The following is a 22,015-nucleotide window of genomic DNA, read 5'->3' on the forward strand; positions in this document are numbered from 1 at the left end:
GGACATGATGCTGATGGTGCATCCAGAGGACTAGGCCGCGGGCAAGTTTAAAGTGGGCAACAACAAAGACCCATATCTTCTCGCTCGACCTTCCTGTACCAGTTTCTAAGGGACCGCAGCTCACCACTATTGAAGGCAGAGCAGTGTGAAATGATTGTTGGTTGGATAGCGGATAATGCTTCCAGTCACTTAGCCACCACAACCACCTTGTCTTCCACACAGTCAAGGCTGAGTAGCCATGAGTGTGGCCAGGATATTCCTCACCCTGATCCTCGTTCCTCCCACCATGCCAAGTGCCCTGAGACAACTGATCCCACACTTGGACACTCTGAAGAGTTGTTCAGTTTTCCATTTCAAGATTCAGAAATCTCTGCCGGTCAACTTGAAGTGGAGAAAGATGATGTAACGATTCCTGATACTTATCTGTCCGGCCAGTGCGCTCCCAGCGTTCCTTCTTCTTCTTCTGCCTCCAGTTTCTCGGCCTCTCTGCGCGTCGCCAGTCCACGCATGCGCCGTAGGGTCTCCTCCGCTGCTCTGCCTTCTGGGAGGTCGTGACCCGGTGGTCCCGCCTCCAATATGGCGGCGCCCTTCAGGTATTTCAGCTCGGCGCTTCCCCAGGTAAAGCGCCTGCGTATCTTCGTTGTTTCTGCTCCGTAGTTCAGCGTTGTGCTCTGGCCCATTCTAAGCTTAAGCCTCGTTGTTCCCTTTCCTGCCTTGTGCTCTGTTTCTTCGGCTTCTTCCCTCGCCCTCCGTCCCCTTTATCCTTCAGCTCCAACTGCCTGGTTAACTTGTATTTTTTCCCTTCCAGTGCTCCGCTTCAGTCATCCTCTGCATTCCAGTTCTCCTGCTCCACTCAGTCGTCCCTTTGGCTCCGGCAGTTGCGGTTCCATCCTCCCTGGGCCTGCTCCTAACACTCCCTGTATAGGGGGTGCTCCCATCAGGTTCGCTCGCCCTAGGGGGCTCTGGGATCGTGACCCAGAGGGTCCACTTTGGGGTTCACCTCTCCCTCCCTGGCTCACCCCCGTGTAGCGTGATAGTATACGCAGGCCATGGATCCCGCTGGAGCCGCTGCCGCTCAAAAAGAGTTGCTCTTTCTCCGCGAGAATCAGTCCCGTATGATGGCCTTTATGAAGTCGATGGACTCTCGTTTGTCCTCACTTCAATCTTCCGATCCTGGGAATGCTTCTTTGTTGCTAAATCTGCAACAGGAGCTGGCGCAGCAGCGCGACACCCAAACGCAGATTTTGACTTATCTGGCCGCTATTGATTCTCGTCTTCTCTCTCTACAGACCCCTTCCTGTTATGGTTTCCAATGGCAAGGAAACATCAGAAGCATAGAATAAACGGACAAGCTCTCGGGTGATGGAAACTAGAGCTGACCGCGATGCTAAACCTACACACCACACTAGAAGTAGCCAGGGGGCATTCCTGCGTTGTCTCTAGATGCCGCGCGCCAGCCGGAGAACTAACTACCCCTGGTAGAAGAAAACACAGTCCTGGCTTGCCTCCAGAGAATGTCCCCACAGGAGATAGCAGCCCCCCACATATAATAACGGTGAGAGCAGATGAAAAGACACACGTAGTATGAAAGCAGATTTAGCACAGAGAGGCCCGCTAACTAAATAGCAGAAAGATACAACAGAGGACTTCGCGGTCAGCTGCAAAACCCTTCAAAACACCATCCTGAAATTACCTTAACTCATGTGACAACTCATGCCACTGGAGTGGTAATTTCAGCCCAACAAGAGCTTCCAGCTGCAGAGATTCACATAAGTGCAAACTGGACAAAACATACAAAAATAGACTTAAGGACTAAAGTGTCCAACTTAGCTGAGCAGAAAACTGGGAGCAGGAACATGCAACAGAATCACTCTGGATACATTGCTGGCCAGCATTAGAATGACTGAGGAGCAAGGTTAAATAGGATACTCCCACATCCTGATAGGAACAGGTGAACTGAGAAGGCAAAGCTTGCAGGACACCAGTACCACAAGAGACCACCGGGGGAGCCCACGAACCGAATCACAACCGTACGCCCCCCTTAAGGAGGGGGCACCGAACCCTCACAAGAACCACCAGGGCGATCTGGATGAGCCCTATGAAAGGCACGGACCAAATCAGAAACATGAACATCAGAAGCTGTAACCCAAGAATTATCCTCTTGACCGTAGCCCTTCCATTTCACCAGATATTGAAGTCTCCGTCTGGAAACATGGGAGTCCAAGATTTTCTCCACCACATACTCCAATTCACCCTCAACCAGCACAGGAGCAGGAGGCTCAACAGAAGGCACAAGTTGTACCTCATACCTCCGCAATAATGACCGATGGAAGACATTATGGATAGCAAAGGATGCTGGGAGGTCCAAACGAAAAGACACAGGGTTAAGAATTTCCAAAATCTTATAAGGACCGATGAACCGAGGCTTAAACTTAGGAGAAGAGACCCTCATAGGGACAAAACGGGAGGACAACCACACCAAGTCCCCAACACGAAGACGAGGACCAACACGACGATGGCGATTAGCAAAACGTTGAGTCCTCTCCTGGGACAACTCCAAATTGTCCACCACCTGCCCCCAAATACGATGCAACCTATCCACCATGGTATCCACTCCAGGACAATCCGAAGACTCCACCTGACCAGATGAAAAACGAGGATGGAACCCTGAATTGCAAAAGAAAGGGGAGACCAAAGTGGCAGAACTGGCCCGATTATTAAGGGCAAACTCAGCCAACGGCAAAAAGGAGACCCAGTCATCCTGATCAGCAGACACGAAACACCTCAAATAAGTCTCCAAGGTCTGATTAGTACGTTCCGTCTGGCCATTTGTCTGGGGATGAAATGCAGACGAAAAAGACAAATCAATGCCCATCCTGGCACAAAACGCCCGCCAAAATCTGGACACAAACTGGGATCCCCTGTCGGAAACGATATTCTCCGGAATACCATGCAGCCGAACCACATTCTGAAAAAACAGGGGCACCAACTCAGATGAGGAAGGCAGCTTGGGCAAGGGCACCAAATGAACCATCTTAGAAAAGCGGTCACACACCACCCAAATGACGGACATCTTCTGAGAAACAGGGAGATCAGAAATAAAATCCATAGAGATGTGTGTCCAAGGCCTCTTAGGAACAGGCAAGGGCAACAACAACCCACTAGCCCGAGAACAACAAGGCTTGGCCCGAGCACAAACATCGCAAGACTGCACAAAAGTACGCACGTCCCGAGACAGGGAAGGCCACCAGAAGGACCTAGCCACCAAATCTCTGGTACCAAAAATTCCCGGATGACCTGCCAATGCAGAAGAATGAACCTCCGAGATGACTCTATTGGTCCACTCATCTGGCACAAACAATCTACCAGGCGGACAACGATCAGGCCGATCCGCCTGAAACTCTTGTAAAGCACGTCGCAGGTCTGGGAAGACAGCAGACAATATCACCCCATCCTTAAGTATACCCGTAGGTTTAGAATCACCAGGGGAATCAGGTTCAAAACTCCTAGAAAGGGCATCCGCCTTCACATTCTTAGTACCTGGCAGATACGAAACCACAAAATTAAACCGGGAGAAAAACAACGACCAGCGCGCCTGTCTAGGATTCAGACGTCTGGCCGACTCAAGATAAATCAAATTTTTGTGATCAGTCAAGACCACCACCTGATGTTTAGCACCCTCAAGCCAATGACGCCACTCCTCGAATGCCCACTTCATCGCCAAAAGCTCCCGATTACCGACGTCATAATTTCGCTCGGCGGGCGAAAATTTTCAAGAAAAGAACGCACAAGGTCTCATCACTGAACAATCTGAACTTTTCTGCGACAAAACCGCCCCCGCTCCGATCTCGGAAGCATCAACTTCCACCTGAAAAGGAAGAGAAACATCAGGCTGGCACAACACCGGAGCAGAAGAAAAACGGCGCTTAAGCTCCCGAAAGGCCTCCACAGCAGCAGGAGACCAATCTGCAACATCAGCACCCTTTTTAGTCAAATCAGTCAAAGGCCTGACAACGCTAGAAAAACCAGTTATGAATCGACGATAAAAGTTAGCAAAGCCCAAAAATTTCTGAAGGCCCTTAAGAGAAGTCGGTTGCGTCCAGTCACAAATAGCCCGAACCTTCACAGGATCCATCTCAATAGAAGAGGGGGAAAAAATGTACCCCAAAAAAGAAATCTTCTGAACCCCAAAAACACACTTTGAACCTTTAACAAACAGAGAATTGGTCCGCAAAACCTGAAAAACCCTCCTAACTTGTTGAACATGAGATTCCCAGTCATCCGAAAAAATCAAGATATCGTCCAAATACACAATCATAAATTTATCCAGATATTCACGGAAAATATTGTGCATAAAAGACTGAAAGACCGAAGGGGCATTTGACAGACCAAAAGGCATCACCAAATACTCAAAATGGCCCTCGGGCGTATTAAATGCGGTTTTCCACTCATCCCCCTGCTTAATTCGCACCAAATTATACGCACCGCGAAGATCAATCTTAGAGAACCACTTCGCCCCCTCAATGCGAGCAAATAAATCTGTTAGCAATGGCAAAGGATACTGATACTTGACTGTGATCTTATTCAAGAGTCTATAATCAATACAAGGTCTCAAAGAACCATCGCTTTTAGCTACGAAAAAGAACCCCGCTCCAAGAGGAGACGAAGAAGGACGAATATGTCCCTTTTCCAAGGACTCCCTAATATACTCTCGCATGGCAGCATGTTCAGGTACAGACAGATTGAATAGACGACCCTTAGGAAATTTACTGCCAGGGATCAAATCTATGGCGCAATCGCAATCTCTGTGAGGAGGAAGAGAATTAAGAGTAGATTCCTCAAAAACCTCACGATAATCAGACAAAAACTCAGGAATTTCAGAGGGAATAGATGAAGCAATGGAGACCAAAGATGTGTCCCCATGATTTCCCTGACATCCCCAGCTTAGTACAGACATTGTTTTCCAGTCAAGGACTGGGTTATGAGTTTGCAACCATGGCAATCCCAGCACCAACACATCATGTAGATTATACAGTACAAGGAAGCGAATCACCTCTTGATGGTCTGGAGTCATACGCATAGTCACTTGTGTCCAGTATTGTGGTTTATTACTAGCCAATGGTGTAGAATCAATACCCTTTAAAGGTATAGGAACTTCCAGAGGCTCTAGATCAAACCCACAGCGCCTGGCAAAGGACCAATCCATAAGACTCAAAGCGGCGCCAGAATCCACATACGCATCCGCAACAATAGAAGATAACGAACAAATTAGAGTTACAGACAAAATAAACTTGGACTGCAAAGTGCCAATAGCAGAGGATTTATCAACTTTCTTTGTTCGTTTAGAGCATGCTGATATAACATGAGTAGAATTTCCACAGTAGAAGCACAAATGATTTTTGCGCCTATAAATCTGTCGTTCGCTTCTGGACAGAAAGCTATCACATTGCATACTCTGTGGTGCCTCTTCAGAAGACACCGCCAACTGGTGCACAGGTTTGCGTTCCCGTAAACGCCGATCAATCTGAATTGCCATTGTCATGGACTCATTCAGACCAGTAGGCGCAGGAAACCCCACCATGACGTCTTTTACAGCATCAGAGAGACCTTCTCTGAAAATTGCCGCCAGAGCGCACTCATTCCACTGAGTAAACACAGACCATTTTCGAAATTTTTGGCAATATATTTTGGCTTCATCTTGCCCCTGAGAGAGGGCTATTAGGGCTTTCTCAGCCTGAATCTCCAAATTTGGTTCCTCATAAAGCAACCCCAAAGCCAGAAAAAACGCATCCACATTGAGCAACGCAGGATCCCCTGGTGCCAATGAAAATGCCCAATTTTGGGGGTCACCCCGCAGTAAAGAAATAACAATTTTTACTTGCTGGGCAGGATCTCCAGCAGAATGAGATCTCAGCGAAAGAAACAATTTACAATTGTATTTAAAATTTAGAAAACAAGATCGATCTCCAGAAAAAAACTCCGGTATAGGAATTTTAGGTTCAGACCGAGGAGCATGTAACAAAAAATCTTGTATATTCTGAACTTTAGAGGCAAGATTATTCAAATTGGTAGCCAGACTCTGGGGATCCATATTTCAACAGATAAAGTCTGAGCCATTCAGGGGTTAAGAGGAGAGGAAAACAGGAGACTGCAATTAGAGCTGGAGTGCAACTTCAGAGGAAGGAAAAAAAAAAAAAAAAAAAAGGTTTCACACAGTTCCTTTTCTCTCCTGCTTAAGCCTATAGATTAAACATTTGGGCTGGCCATACTGTTATGGTTTCCAATGGCGAGGAAACATCAGAAGCATAGAATAAACGGACAAGCTCTCGGGTGATGGAAACTAGAGCTGACCGCGATGCTAAACCTACACACCACACTAGAAGTAGCCAGGGGGCATTCCTGCGTTGTCTCTAGATGCCGCGCGCCAGCCGGAGAACTAACTACCCCTGGTAGAAGAAAACACAGTCCTGGCTTGCCTCCAGAGAATGTCCCCACAGGAGATAGCAGCCCCCCACATATAATAACGGTGAGAGCAGATGAAAAGACACACGTAGTATGAAAGCAGATTTAGCACAGAGAGGCCCGCTAACTAAATAGCAGAAAGATACAACAGAGGACTTCGCGGTCAGCTGCAAAACCCTTCAAAACACCATCCTGAAATTACCTTAACTCATGTGACAACTCATGCCACTGGAGTGGTAATTTCAGCCCAACAAGAGCTTCCAGCTGCAGAGATTCACATAAGTGCAAACTGGACAAAACATACAAAAATAGACTTAAGGACTAAAGTGTCCAACTTAGCTGAGCAGAAAACTGGGAGCAGGAACATGCAACAGAATCACTCTGGATACATTGCTGGCCAGCATTAGAATGACTGAGGAGCAAGGTTAAATAGGATACTCCCACATCCTGATAGGAACAGGTGAACTGAGAAGGCAAAGCTTGCAGGACACCAGTACCACAAGAGACCACCGGGGGAGCCCACGAACCGAATCACAACACCTTCCCCTACAGTCGCGTCTGTTCACGCTCCTCACGCACCTCCCCGTTTGGCCAAACCCCCACGCTACAATGGAGACCCCAAAGTGTGTCGGGGTTTCCTTAATCAGTGTCGCCTCCATTTTGAGCTCTTGCCCTTGCAATACCCCACCGATTGAGCTAAAATTGCCTTTATAATTTCCCATCTCGAGGGGAATGCATTAGCGTGGGTAAATCCTCTCTGGGAACGAGATGATCCACTAATGTCTCGCCTAGACAATTTCCTCGAGACGTTCCGTCGAGTGTTCGACGAACCTGGTCGCCTGGCCTCAACTACTGAGTCCCTGTTCTGTTTACAACAAGGGACCCTATCCGTTGGTCAGTACGCCATTCAATTCCGCACTTTATCCTCTGATCTTGGGTGGAACAATGAGGCCCTGGTAGGGGCATTCTGGCATGGTCTATCCGGGCGCATAAAAGACGAATTGGCGGGACGTGATACTCCCACCAATTTGGAAGATTTAATATCCTTGGCTACTCGTATTGATCTCCGATTCCAGGAACGAGCACGAGAGAGAAGGACTCCACGTCTTTCCCTGCCTCTTCGAACGTCACCCAGTCCTAGACCAAGAGTGTCTACCTCTGAACCGGTGCCGGAACCTATGCAGGTAGACCGGCTCAAGATGTCTGAGCAACGGCGCCAGGAGAGACGCACTCAGGGTCTGTGCTTCTACTGTGGCAGTTCTTCCCATCTCCTGCGTGCTTGTCCTGATCGTCCGGAAAACTCCTCCGCCTAGGTCAGGTAAGAGAGGCCTCCCTAGGTACATGTGATACCTCTCTACCCCTTACGCTCTCTGTTCTACTTCTTGTCTCTGGTAAACGCTATTCCCTGCAAGCTTACATTGACTCGGGTGCAGCAGGGAATTTTATCAGGTTAGAGGAGGTACTAAGATTTTCTGTTCCCGTTAAGACTCTTGAAAGCCCTCTCTTTCTTGCGTCAGTTGATGGCAAACCTTTGCAAGAGACTATAACCCAGGTCACCCAAGTAGTAGAACTTCAGGTAGGGGTTTTACACAAGGAAAAGATTGCCTTTTACGTTTTAGCCAATATTTCCCATCCAGTACTTTTAGGCTTACCGTGGTTACGTACCCATGAACCTATGTTAGATTGGCATAATGGCAATATTCTTTCGTGGGGGGATTCCTGTCGGGCTCGGTGTCTCTTGTCGGTACGTCCTGTGGGTGACTCTTGCTCTTCCCTTGCCCTTCCTGGTCTGTCTTCTGCTTACTCTTCCTTTTCTGATGTTTTCAATAAAAAAGAAGCAGAGAACCTTCCTCCACATCGGTCCTACGACTGTCCTATAGATCTGGTTCCTGGTGCCATGCCTCCGCGAGGAAGAATTTACCCTCTCTCTCCTACGGAGACTCAAGCCATGTCGGAGTACGTTCGGGAGAACCTTGCTAGGGGATTCATTTGGAAGTCCACCTCCCCTGCTGGGGCCGGTTTCTTTTTTGTCAAGAAAAAAGACGGCTCACTTCGTCCCTGCATAGACTATAGGGGATTGAACAACATAACGGTGAAGAATAAATATCCGTTACCTTTAATCTCTGAACTCTTTGACCGCTTAAGAGGAGCACGAGTTTTCACTAAGTTAGATCTTCTAGGTGCTTACAACCTTGTTCGAATCCGTGCCGGGGATGAGTGGAAGACTGCATTCAATACTCGTGACGGCCACTATGAGTACTTGGTGATGCCTTTTGGTCTCTGCAACGCTCCCGCTGTTTTCCAAGAATTCGTAAATGACATCTTCAGAGATTGCCTTTATGTATGTGTCGTAGTTTATCTGGACGACATACTAATCTTCTCTCCGAATCTCTCTGCCCATCGACGAGATGTCCGTCTTGTTCTTCAACGCCTCCGAGAGAACCATCTTTTTGCCAAGATCGAGAAATGTGTATTCGAACAATCCAGTTTACCCTTCTTGGGATATATTGTTTCAGATGCCGGTCTAAAGATGGATCCAGCCAAGGTCTCCGCAGTTCTGGATTGGCCACAGCCTGTTGGTATTAAAGCCATTCAACGTTTCCTCGGCTTCGCCAATTACTATAGGCAATTCATTCCACATTTCTCTTCTTTGACCAAGCCCATCTCGGCTCTTACTCGCAAAGGAATTGCTTCCAACAACTGGTCTTCGGAGGCCCAAAATGCATTTCTTACTTTAAAACAAAAATTTGCTGTAGCACCGGTACTTCATTGTCCTGACGCTAACAGACCCTTCGTCCTTGAAGTGGATGCATCTTCCGTGGGAGTCGGAGCAGTCCTCTTACAGAAGTCAGCTTCTGGACGTGTCGTCACTTGTGGTTTCTTCTCCAAATCATTTTCTTCTTCAGAACGCAATTATTCTATTGGAGATAAGGAACTGTTGGCCATTAAGTTGGCCTTAGAAGAGTGGCGATATCTTCTCGAAGGGGCCGTTCATTCCTTCACCATATTTACAGATCATAAGAATCTAGCCTATGTACAGACTGCTCAAAGACTTAACCCTCGTCAGGCCAGATGGTCCCTGTTTTTTGGACGTTTCGATTTTGAACTCCATTTCCGTCCTGGAGACAAAAATGTCAGAGCTGATGCTCTCTCACGGTCCTCTCAACCTTTGGATGTGGTGGAGAATCCTGCACATATTATTGATCCGGCTAAGATTATTTCCGTTGCTCCTCTGAAAGTAGTCTCCTCTCCTCCTGGGAAGACCTTCGTGGCAAGCAAAGACAGGAGACAAGTTTTGCTCTGGGGTCATTCCTCTAAATTTGCCGGGCACGCAGGAGTCAAGAAGACACTTTCTCTTATAACTCGTCACTACTGGTGGCCATCCGTTCGTCAGGACGTCCTAGATTTCCTTGCTTCGTGTCCTTCTTGTGCAAAAAATAAGGTTCCTCGGCAGCTACCTTCCGGACTCTTACATCCGCTTCCTGTACCTTCTTGTCCTTGGAGTGATATTGCCATGGACTTTATTACGGATCTTCCTCGCTCCTCTAATTGCTCTGTTATCCTAGTGGTTGTGGACCGATTTTCGAAAATGGCCCACTTCATACCCTTGTCTGGATTGCCATCTGCTCCCGAATTGGCAAAGATCTTCATCCTTCATGTCTTCCGACTTCACGGCTTTCCTCGTCATATTGTTTCTGATCGTGGAGTTCAGTTCACCGCCCGCTTCTGGAGAGCCCTGTGTAGCTTAATGAAGGTGACCTTGGATTTCTCCTCCGCCTACCATCCTCAGTCCAATGGCCAAGTGGAGCGTGTCAATCAAGTTCTCACATCCTATTTACGACATTTCTCCAATGCCCATCAGAACGATTGGGTCTCTTTGCTTCCGTGGGCTGAATTTGCCTATAACAATCACCCCTGTGAATCTTCTTCTAAATCTCCATTCTTGGTGGTTTTCGGGCAACACCCTGGCATTCCTTTTCCCATTTCCTACACTTCAGGCGTACCGGCAGCTGATTCTTTGTCCCAGGAGTTCTCCAAAATTTGGCAAGAGACTAAGGAGTCACTTCTTAAGGCCAGTGATCGTATGAAAAGGTTTGCGGATAAGAGACGGCTTGATGCTCCACCTTATCAACTGGGGGATAAGGTGTGGCTCTCATCTCGGTATATTAGGTTGAAAATTCCGTCTCATAAACTTGGTCCTCGTTACATTGGTCCCTTTGAAATTTCCCACCGAATTAATGATGTAGCTTACAAGTTAAAATTACCCGCATCTTTGCGTGTTCCTAATGCCTTTCATGTCTCACTTCTTAAGCCTGCTGTATTTAATCGTTTTCACTCTTCTTCTCCTGTAGACCCATCCTTCTCTTCCTCCGACGGACAATTCGAGGTGAAGGACATTCTAGCCCAGAAAACGGTTAAGGGTCGGACATGGTTTCTGATTGATTGGAAGGGTTTTGGTCCTGAGGAGAGATCTTGGGAACCTCGAGAAAACATCAATGCACCCCTTATTTTGAAGAGGTTTCTTTCCAGTTCCAGGAGGGGGGGAGTAAGAAAGGGGGTACTGTAACGATTCCTGATACTTATCTGTCCGGCCGGCGCGCTCCCAGCGTTCCATCTTCTTCTTCTGCCTCCAGTTTCTCGGCCTCTCTGCGCGTCGCCGGTCCACGCATGCGCCGTAGGGTCTCCTCCGCCGCTCTGCCTTCTGGGAGGTCGTGACCCGGTGGTCCCGCCTCCAATATGGCGGCGCCCTTCAGGTATTTCAGCTCGGCGCTTCCCCAGGTAAAGCGCCTGCGTATCTTCGTTGTTTCTGCTCCGTAGTTCAGCGTTGTGCTCTGGCCCATTCTAAGCTTAAGCCTCGTTGTTCCCTTTCCTGCCTTGTGCTCTGTTTCTTCGGCTTCTTCCCTCGCCCTCCGTCCCCTTTATCCTTCAGCTCCAACTGCCTGGTTAACTTGTATTTTTTCCCTTCCAGTGCTCCGCTTCAGTCATCCTCTGCATTCCAGTTCTCCTGCTCCACTCAGTCGTCCCTTTGGCTCCGGCAGTTGCGGTTCCATCCTCCCTGGGCCTGCTCCTAACACTCCCTGTATAGGGGGTGCTCCCATCAGGTTCGCTCGCCCAAGGGGGCTCTGGGATCGTGACCCAGAGGGTCCACTTTGGGGTTCACCTCTCCCTCCCTGGCTCACCCCCGTGTAGCGTGATAGATGAGATCGCATGTAGAACTGCCCAAAGCTTTGACCAGCCCCGGTCACATGAAGGCGATGGTGGGAAAGTGTCTCAAGAGGTGGATGATGATGAGACACAATTGCCAGAAAGTCAGGAGGAGGAGCAGGGTGCGGATGTGGAAGACGAGGTGGTGGATGACATAGTGACTGACCCAACCTGGCAGGAGGACATGCATAGCAAGGACAGCAGCACAAATGGGAAGGAGGCATATCCCCCCAACAGTCAGGAAGAAGCAGTGTGGTGGCCACAGACAGAAGGCATGCATCCGTTCCCCGTAACACCAACATGAGTGAAGTTGCTATTCCACCTGTGAGATTTTCCCGAGTCTGGCTATTTTTTAAAGACTCTGCTGATAAACCCCAAACAGGCCATTTGCAGCATCTGCCATGCCCACATTAGCAGGGGTAGCAAAACAACCAGCCTGAGCACCACCAGCATGATCAGGCACATGCAAGCAAAGCACCCGACTTTGTGGGCTGAACCCCAGGCTCCAAGACCACTGCCTGCTGGTCACACCACTGCTTCTTCCACTGTTTTGCGTAGAAGCCAATCCCCAGTACACCGTGCATGTGAAGATGCCTCTAGCCCTGCGCCTGTTATGGCCCAAAGTCAAGCAGCACCATCAGCAAGTACGTCCACGTCCTTTTCCCAGCACAGCGTTCAGTTATCTATAACCCAGTCTTTGGAACGCAAGCGGAAATACCCTGCCAACGCCCCACAGGCCACAGTCCTCAATTCTAATATTTCTCTTCTGCTTGCGCTAGAAATGCTGCCTTTTAGACTTGTTGAGATGGAAGCCTTCGGCAGCCTGATGGCGGCGGCCATCCCAAGGTACTCTGTCCCCAGTCGCTACTATTTCTCTCGGTGTGCCGTACCAGCATTACACCAGCATGTGTCCCACAACATTAGCCATGCCCTCAACAATGCTATTACTGGGAAAGTCCACCTAACCACGGATACGTGGACAAGTGCTTGTGGACAGGGACGGTACATCTCAATGACGGCACACTGGGTTAACATAGTGGAAGCCGGGACCCAGTCGGACCTTGCGATGGAACACATCCTTCCCACCCACACCGAGGATTGTTGCCCCCACAGTCTACAGCTCCTGCAGCTCCTCCTCCTCTTCATTCTCCATGTCTGAAATCAACACATCAGTCAGAAGCTGGAAGCACTGCAACACTGCCTCAGCCAAGCAGCATCAGGCTGTGCTGAAGCTAATCTGCATAGCTGACAAACAGCACAATGCAGAAAAGTTGTGAACAGCGCTGAAAGAGCAGTCAGATGTTTGGATAACATGGCTGAACCTACAGCCAGGCATGGTCATGTGTGACAATGGCCATAACCTGGTGTCGGCTCTGAGGCAAGGTGAGCACACACATGTACCTTGCTGGGCCCATGTGCTTAACCTCGTGGATCAACGTTTTCTGAAAAGCTACCCGCAACTGCTGGATCTGCTAGTGAAAGCCGTCTGTCTGCCCATTTTAAAAAGTCAGCTACAGCTTCAACCACCCTTGCCGTGCTTCAGCAGCGGTTTCCGCTTCCAGCTCACCGACTGTTGTGTGATGTCCCCACGCGCTGGAACCCTACGCTGCATATGTTGGAAAGGATTTTTGAGCAGAAGAGGGCTGTTGTGACTACCAACATCAACAAGGCCATCGAATTTCAGGTCAGACTCCACACATAAGACAGCAGGAGTGGATATGGATGTCAAACATATGTAAAATACTCCAAAACTTTGAGGACTTCACCAAAATGGTGAGCGGCGATGACGCCATAATTAGCATCACCATCCTGCTTCTCAGCATTCTGAAAAACTATCTGCTCACAATCAAATAGGATGCATTTCAGGCGGAGAACGAGGACATGGAGCAAGGAAACATACAGGGGGATTACACTCAGCTCAGCCTCATGTCTTCTCAACATGGATTGGCAGGCAATGAGGAGGAGGAAGAACAGGAGCTACTTTCATGCGCTATAGATGGTACTGCAAACACATCTGTATTAGCTTCTGTTTAGCGGTGATGGCCTGAGGACAGGGACGAGGAGGATGAGGAGGAGGACAGCATGGTCAGTCATCCTGTTGGTGAGAACATGGAAGTCTTGCCTCTTAGCAATCTGGCGCGCATGGCTGACTTTATGTTGCGCTGCATTTCTCGTGACCCTCGGATTATCAAAATTTTGGGTGACACTCATTACTGGTTGGTGACACTTCTAGACCCACACTACAAGTAGAACTTTCAATCTCTTCTGCCTGAGGCAGAGAGGTGTACAAAAAAGTTGCAGTACCACAGGGCCCTTTTAGCGGAATTCCCATGTGAGAACGCTGGCAGCAGACGTCAGAGTTTGTTGTACAACTAAGGACTCCAAGCGAAAGAGACAGAAGTACAATCCAGCTCAGGCAGGGGAACAATGGCCAAGTTCTGGGATAGTTTTCTCAGACCCTCCCATCGTGGCGGCACAGAGGCAAGGGGTGCTGTCACAAGAAGTGCAATGTTTGGGAAGATGCTGTGATGGCACTCTTTTTTTTATTTTTTTTAAAAAGGACAACACATTGGGGAATTGTACATGACATTTCTTTGGGCCTACTTCTTAACTCGGTCTCCTGCAATTTGTCCTGTTCCTGCCAGTAGATCACCAGGGTGAACGTGCTCTGTACGGTGCATGTTGGCCAAATGGCCTGTGATGGCACTCTTTTCTTTAAAAAAAAAAAAAAGATTTTACATTGGAGAATTGGGCATGACATTACATTGGGCTGACTTCTTAACTCTTTCTCCTGCAATGTGTCCTTTACCTGCCACTAGATCACCAGGGTGAACGTGCTCTGTAAGGTGCATGTTGGCCAAGGGGCCTGTGATGGCACTCTTTTCTTTTTTTAAAAAAAAGGATTGTGCATTGGGGAATTGGGCATGACATTACATTGGGCTGACTTCTTAACTCTGTCTCCTGCAATCTATCCTGTACCTGCCACAAGATCACCAGGGTGAATGTGCTCAGTACTGTTATAGGCCGCTGAAGTTTGGGCTAGGGGCATGCGATAGCACTAGTGTAGTTTTAAAAAAGCTACCTCCATTGGGGAATTGTTTGGCAGATTATGCACTGCAATAAAAGTCTCAGAGACCCACACCACTACATTGGTCCTAATTCTTAACTCTGTCTCTCTGTCTCCTGCAATGTATCTTCCATATCTCCGATGACATAACCAGGGTGCACGCGCTCAGTACTGTCTCAGGCCAGTGATTTTTGGGCACGGGGGCTGTAAAGGCACTATTTCATTTTGTAAAAACAGGACCCCACATTGGGGAATTGGGCATTACATTACATTGGGCATACTTCTTAAGTCTGTCTCCTGCAATGTGTCCTTTAACTGCCACTAGATGACCAGGGTGAAAGTGGTCTGTACGGGGCATTTAGGTCTAGGGGGCTGTGATGGCGCTATTTTAATCTGTCAACAAAGGACCCCACATTGGGGAATTGGGCATGGCATTCCATTGGGCCTACTTCTTAACTCTGTCTCCTGCAATGTCTCTTGTTTAACTGCCACTAGATCACCAGGGTGAACGTGCTTTGTACTGTTATAGGCCAGTGAAGTTTGGTCAAGGGGGGCTGTGATGGCACTAGTCTATTTTTACAAATGGTACCCTCCATTGGTGAAACCACATCCTTGTTGGAAAACACTTCATAACATTTGTGTACCTTAAAGAGCTCACTTGAAAAGCTCCTTTCTGTGTTGCCTGGTTGCTAACATTGGACACAATACACTTCATATAAATTTGATAAAGCAATGCTGTTACTTTGCCTCAGTAGTTCATTAAAAATATAGCTTTGTCCACTATATTTATTTCTCTCCTTGCAAGCCTTAACTTTTTCTGCCTCAAATGTACAAATGGAGAATATACAAATGGCGATTTGTAAACAAGATTGAAATACTGTATATCGAATGCATTCAGATAATCACATAGCTAAATTTCTTTTAACCCATTTAGAGATGTGACAGACAATGCTCATAGTGACAATCTTGATAAATTTTTGTTTATTCACTTCACAAACAGTTTTGAGTCTCTGCATGTTTGCTGTTTGTCATTGTAAAATATTAAGGTTTACTGAAACTATGCCGTTGGTGGTTCGATCTAAATCCTTGTGGCTTTTATTTTCTAGTGGTTTATGGCCCCTTGTCTGATGACTCCATGATATCTCAGTTTCATCCAACCTTGAAAAGTGGCCACTTGAAGGTGTGGGTGAAACTGGAGTTACAACATAGTGTTATTCTCTATATAAGATCAGAGGAATGTGACTAAGACCGATGCCACAACTGGGGTACCTGTACATGTACAGTGTGCTGATACCTGCATAAGTGGGGACGCCCATGCAGAACCCAGGGGTTCTCTGACTTGGTGTTGCTTTTCTGATATTCCAGACAGATGATGTTTAAAAGCCTCTTGGTGATGATCTAGCTATACTGTATGTAGTTAATCTTCATATATAATCACTATATTTATTTAATCCTTATATGTACTTATTAACCTGCGTATGTTAAGACATACAAAAGTGTACGCACTCACATTATTCAATCATGCTATTCCTTGAATTTTGTAGTTTGCAATAAAATTGTCTTGTATTGCAAGTATTTGCCTTTTTTAAAGCTGTATCTGAACCTTAGTGTTAAAAACATGTCAAATAAAATTGCTAAATTCTCCTGTAAATAATTGTGCAAAGAAGGAACCATCATACCATTAAAAAATACGAGTGAATTTTCCTTGGGCCCATCCAGTATGTGGGTTCCAAGGTGTAATGGGGTGCATATGACTGACAATGCAGCAGGGCTTGCCTTCCTGCCAATGTGTAAAACAAAGGAGTACGGAGTACAAAATGCATGTTGTGAAGTGAATTTTCATGGGCACATCCACTATGTGAGTTCCAAGGCCCAATGGGGTGCATATGACTATGCAGCAGGGCTGGCCTTGCTGCCAATGTGTAAAACCAAGGAGTACGGGAGTACAAAATGCATATTGTCAAGTGGATTTTCATGGGCCGATCCAGTATGTAGGTTCCAAGGCCTAATGGGGTGCATATGACTGACTATGCAGCAGGGCTGGCCTTGCCGCCAATGTGTAAAACCAAGGAGTACGGGAGTATAAAATACATATTGTGAAGTGGATTTTCATGGGCACATCCAGTATATGGGTTCCAAGGCCTAATGGGGTGCACATGACTGACTATGCAGCAGGGCTGGCCTTGCCGCCAATGTATAAAAGAAAGGAGAATGGAGCACAAAATGCATATTGTGAAGTGGATTTTCCTGGGCACATCCAGTATGTGGGTTTAAAGGCTTATTGGGGTGCATATGAATTGATAGCAGGGCAGGCCATGAATTCAATGCAACATTTTCTCAAGAATCCCCCCTGGACATCTTATGACAGGGGTATTGTGGTGCGTCGTCATTCTTGGCAGCCCATCCACTCACAGCATAGGCTACCACAGCTTAGGAGACCCATTGTTTCATAATGGCCCTTTAAGAAGATTAATGCCACCTGATGCACCAGTAAAATTAGGCTCTGTGACTTAGAGTCCCTCCTTCATAAATGAAACAAGATGGGTCTGCTTATGTGTCACACACCACATAGCCAGCTAGGGGTGTTAAATGTTACAATGACATTTCCCAGTGAATGCATTTGTAGTGGTTGAAAGCAATGTTAAAGTTGAAAAATGCTTCAAAAATGCAGCGTCTGAACTAAGCCTAAGTGGGAGAAAAAATTTTCGGTCTGGGGTGAAATATTTGACCTTACTGGCAAGTCATTAACCTGCAAAGGATGTACCTTGACATATTTCCAAGCAAAACCCGTTTTGGTTTTGTTTTCATGTGTTTTTTGTAGCAGCGGGAAAAATGGCATGAATCTCGGAAAAAAATGATTAGGGCTGTGAACTAGGAGTCAGAAATGCTTCCAGGGGCGATCCCCATGAGGTCCCTGTGTCATTTGAGCAGTGTTTACATCATTTTCAGATGTTTTTAGACCTTCCCGGGGGGATCGCGATAAAAATACTCGGGTCTCCGGTAGACTTACATTGGGCTCGTTGTTCTGGCCGAGTACCCGAGTATTCCAATTTTCTCGACCCGAGCAATGAGCACCCGAGCATTTTAGTGCTCGCCCATCACTAACAATCATGACTGTTCTGTTTGGGGCTCACAATCTAAATTACCTATCAGTATGTCTTTTGGAGTGTAGTAGGAAACCGGACAAATTGGAGGAAACCCACACAAACACAGGGAAAACATACAAATGATTTAATACAAAAGATATCAACAGAGTCTGCTCATTGCTACTTATGTCCACGTGGACATCCTGATACAACAGAACATAACTTACTGTATTTTTGGACTATAAGATGTACCGGACCATAAGAAGCACCTGAGTTTTAGAGGAGGAAAATAGAAAACAAATTTAAGCAAAAAATGTGGTCAATTCTGTACTAATATCCACCATCCTGGTATATATATGTCTCAAATCCAGGTATACATAGCACCCTAATCACCATTCTGGTATACAGTGTCTTCTCATCCCCATTCTGGTATGCATGGCCCCCTCATTTCTACCTTGGTATACATGGTCCCCTCATCCTCATACAGGTATGCATGGTCCCTTCATCCCGATACTGGTATGCATGGCCCCCACATAACGATACTTGTATGCTTGGACCCCACATCCCCATCCTGGCTTGCATGGACTCCATGCCTATCCTGATAAGCAAATATTCTACTTACCTTCCCTCTTCTAGCATTGGAATGTTCTGATGGCAGCAGCTGTTTTATGCTTGGAAGCAGTGCATGCAAGTGACGTCATGCTCTGCCTTAAAGTAGAGGACAGCTGCTGAAATGCTCACTGCTCCCAACACCTGGGACTATGGGCATGTGGAGCAGTGAATATTTATTGATGTTTAATAGATTGTACAGTGTTAGCCACTGCTGCCGGCTCCTGCAGCTGCCGGGTGATTACGTGTGACTGCTACTAAAGAGAATGAATATTCACTGGTCTCCACTACCATGGGCGTGGAGAGCAGTGAATATTTATAGAACTATTTACAAAATACTTTTAGCACAGAAAATCTCATATAAAAAATTGGTAATTTTCTTATTACTTTCCTTTAAATCTATGTACTCAGTAGCTTTGCAAATATAAAGGAACATATATGTTACCCAAGTAAAAAAAAAAAAGTATAACAAAATGTGTAACTTTTATTTCTTGCAGGTACTTTTTGGATGATAGAAATCTTAAATTTAATTAAACACAAAGGAGATGTTGTAAAAAACAACACTGTACCTAGCTACATGAGATCACCATGGTTTGAAGCAGTGGATCATGCAGAAATAATAAAAAAAATGGATTCTCCAAGAATATTATCTTCCCACCTACCACAGCACATTTTTGCAAAATCTTTTTTTGAATCTAAGGCAAAAGTAAGTAAAATGAAATGCTTTGCTTTAGAAATCCATGCAACATGTGTAAGGATTGTCCAAATGCAATTAATAAGGGGTACGTGGAGGAGGAGTAAGGGAGGGAAAGCTTTACTAAAATCTGAAATACCCTTTAATTTGCCTTCAACCCAATTTTACGAGGATGATAATGCAACACTGATGAACCTGGAATAAAGCAAATTCAGACTGAGATCTTTGTACTAATGCTTGTATGACAGAAAAATACAGTAGTTTACTACTAAAGTATTATTATTATTATTATTATTATTTATTATAGCACCATTTATTCCATGACACTTTACATGTGAAGAGAGGTATACATAATAAAAAACAAGTACAGTAATCTTAAAAAATACAAGTAATGACTGGTACAGGAGGAGAGAGGACCCTGCCCGCGAGGGCTCACAATCTACAAAGGAAGGGTGAGGATACAATAGGTAATGGCAGAGCTGGTCATGCAGTGGTTTGATGTGTAGGGGGTGCATCGGGACCATGTGATTCCCCACTCCCTTTCTTCATATATTGAATTATATGTATTATTGTATAGTTATTGCTGTAGCTAGCTATTTGTACTTTATTAATAGGGAAAGTGCAGTACCTCAGTTATTACACTAGATGTGGATACACTAGTGAATATAGTTATTTAGGAGGAGCCAACCGTGGATAAGAAAGAGGGTATTTCCTTTTTATAACAGAAGGGCCTTAGAGCCCATACAGTGCTGTTGCCTCCGCAATGTTAGACGTAAGAAGCCCAGCCATTCAGGGCCACTGGGAAAGAAGGGCAGCAGAGACAGCAGCAGTGGGAACAGAAGCTGTAGCCAAAGCCACAGCAGCACAGGGACACAGGTCGCTCAACATGTGGCAGCTTACTTCATGGGCAGTTTCCCTCTTGTCTGTTGCAAAGTGGATGAGGGATCTCCTGAACATAGTAAAGCTGAACAGGGAGGACGCTGTAGTACCGGATGGAACTGTATGATCCTGGCACCCACTGAAAAGTGTAGGGAAGAATATAGGGAAAGTGAAGGTTGTGAATTGCATGGAACCCTACACTGATGCTGTATCTGATATGGATGTGCTGCGAAAGGAAGAAGTAAAGTTATTTTTTTAAAGTTTAAATTGGACTGTGTCTCTGTTTGTTCACAATCGTATGGATGGGGTCTTTAGCAACTCAGAGGAGACCCTGAAGGTGCAGAGAGCAAGTACATTGACGAAAGGACATTGTTTCTATGTGACGGGAGACCAGGGTGCGTAAGAGACATTAGTCTCAGCCACGGCTACAGCCCTGGCGCTCCACCACAGGTGAATAGGTGGTTACTGCAGGTTGTAGGCTTGTCGGAAGAGGTGAGTGTTCAGTTTCCTTTTGAAGGTTTCCACGGTAGGCGAGAGTCTATGTTGGGGTAGAGCGTTCCAGAGTAGGGGAGATGTGCGGGAGAAAGCTTGTATGTGATTGGGGGAAGAGGAGATAAGAAGGGAGTAGAGAAGGAGATCTTATAAGGATCATCAGAGGTTGCATGCAGGTAACTACAGGGAGACAAGGTCACAGCGGGTATACAGCGCCTTACGAAAGTATTTGGCTCCCTGGAACTTTTTAACCTTTTCCCACATATTATGCTTCAAATGTAAAGATACCAAATGTAAATTTTTGGTGAAGAATCAACAACAAGTGGAACACAATTGTGAAGTTGAACGAAATTTATTGGTTATTTTAAATTTTTCTGGAAATTAAAAAACTGAAAAGTTAGGCGTGCAATATTATTCGGCCCCTTTAACTTAATACTTTGTTGTGCCACCTTTTGCTGTTATTACAGCTGCAAGTCACTTGGGGTATGTCTATCAGTTTTGTACATCGAGAAACTGGAATTCTTGCCCATTCTTCCTTGGCAAACAGAAAAAACACCAGTATATAGGCAGAGATGCTTACCTGTTCAAGGCCTCCAACAATTGCACTAACCAAGGTACAGCGGACCCAAGTTAAGATGGCAAATACACAGGTGCAATAATACCAATAATGCGGCCACCCTACAACCAGGAATTGGCCGCTTGGTGCACCTGTGCAAACAAATAGTCTGTATGTGGCGTGTTCACACAGGAATCCAAAGTATATGGCTCAGAGCCTATTAATGACGCCATGTTGCGGGCTCACTATAATGCATCCTGTGTGAACAGAGGCCACAGTGTACAGAGCCATCTAGGGCCCAGCCGCACCCTGGAAAAATATACAGTGCACCAAAAACATAACAATGTATGCAAGGTATTGGTCGATATTATGGCCACAATATTTAAGCTGCCAACCCGCGTCAAGGGTCCTTACATATTGGCAGTCCTAATCTAAAAAAACAACATAAGAGGAAAGACCTCCACTATTCTAAACAAAAAAAACACCAGTACACAGGCAGAGATGCTTACCTGTTCAAGGCCTCCAACAATTGCACTAACCAAGGTACAGCGGACCCAAGTTAAGATGGCAAATACACAGGTGCAATAATACCGATATTGCAGCCACCCTACAATCAGGAATTGGCCACATACAGACTATTTGTTTGCACAGGTGCACCAAGCGGCCAATTCTGCTCATTTTGCTTATTGGCACTGCAGAATGCACCCAGATCCTTTCCATATTACAGAGATAAAAATCCATCTAGTTAAAACTGTGGTTTGTCCATCAAAATGAATCACAATCACCAAGGATTGTCTGTCTGCTGTCTCTAACATCATGTCCTCCCTCTACCTGAAACTAAATCGCTCCAAAACGGAACTTCTTGTGTTTCTCCCTTCTACTAACCTCACTCTACCCAATATCGAAATTACCCTGGAGGGTTCAACCATAACTCCCAAGCAGCATGCCCGCTGTCTTGGGGTCAT

General features: G+C 46.3%; 1 protein-coding gene across 2 annotated transcripts in view; it reads left to right on the forward strand.

Annotated features, from left to right (window-relative positions):
- LOC143770136 (sulfotransferase 2B1-like) overlaps nt 1–22,015 on the forward strand; it is a 297,130-nt gene that overhangs the window by 137,949 nt on the left and 137,166 nt on the right. For both annotated transcript variants that reach the window (XM_077259457.1, XM_077259458.1), the window contains exon 3: nt 18,927–19,135. In XM_077259457.1, coding sequence (XP_077115572.1) covers nt 18,927–19,135 — 209 coding nt within the window. The remainder of the gene's footprint in view (nt 1–18,926; nt 19,136–22,015) is intronic.

The sequence above is a fragment of the Ranitomeya variabilis genome, chromosome 4 (genome assembly GCF_051348905.1).
Source record: "Ranitomeya variabilis isolate aRanVar5 chromosome 4, aRanVar5.hap1, whole genome shotgun sequence".
Classification (NCBI taxonomy): domain Eukaryota; kingdom Metazoa; phylum Chordata; class Amphibia; order Anura; family Dendrobatidae; genus Ranitomeya; species Ranitomeya variabilis.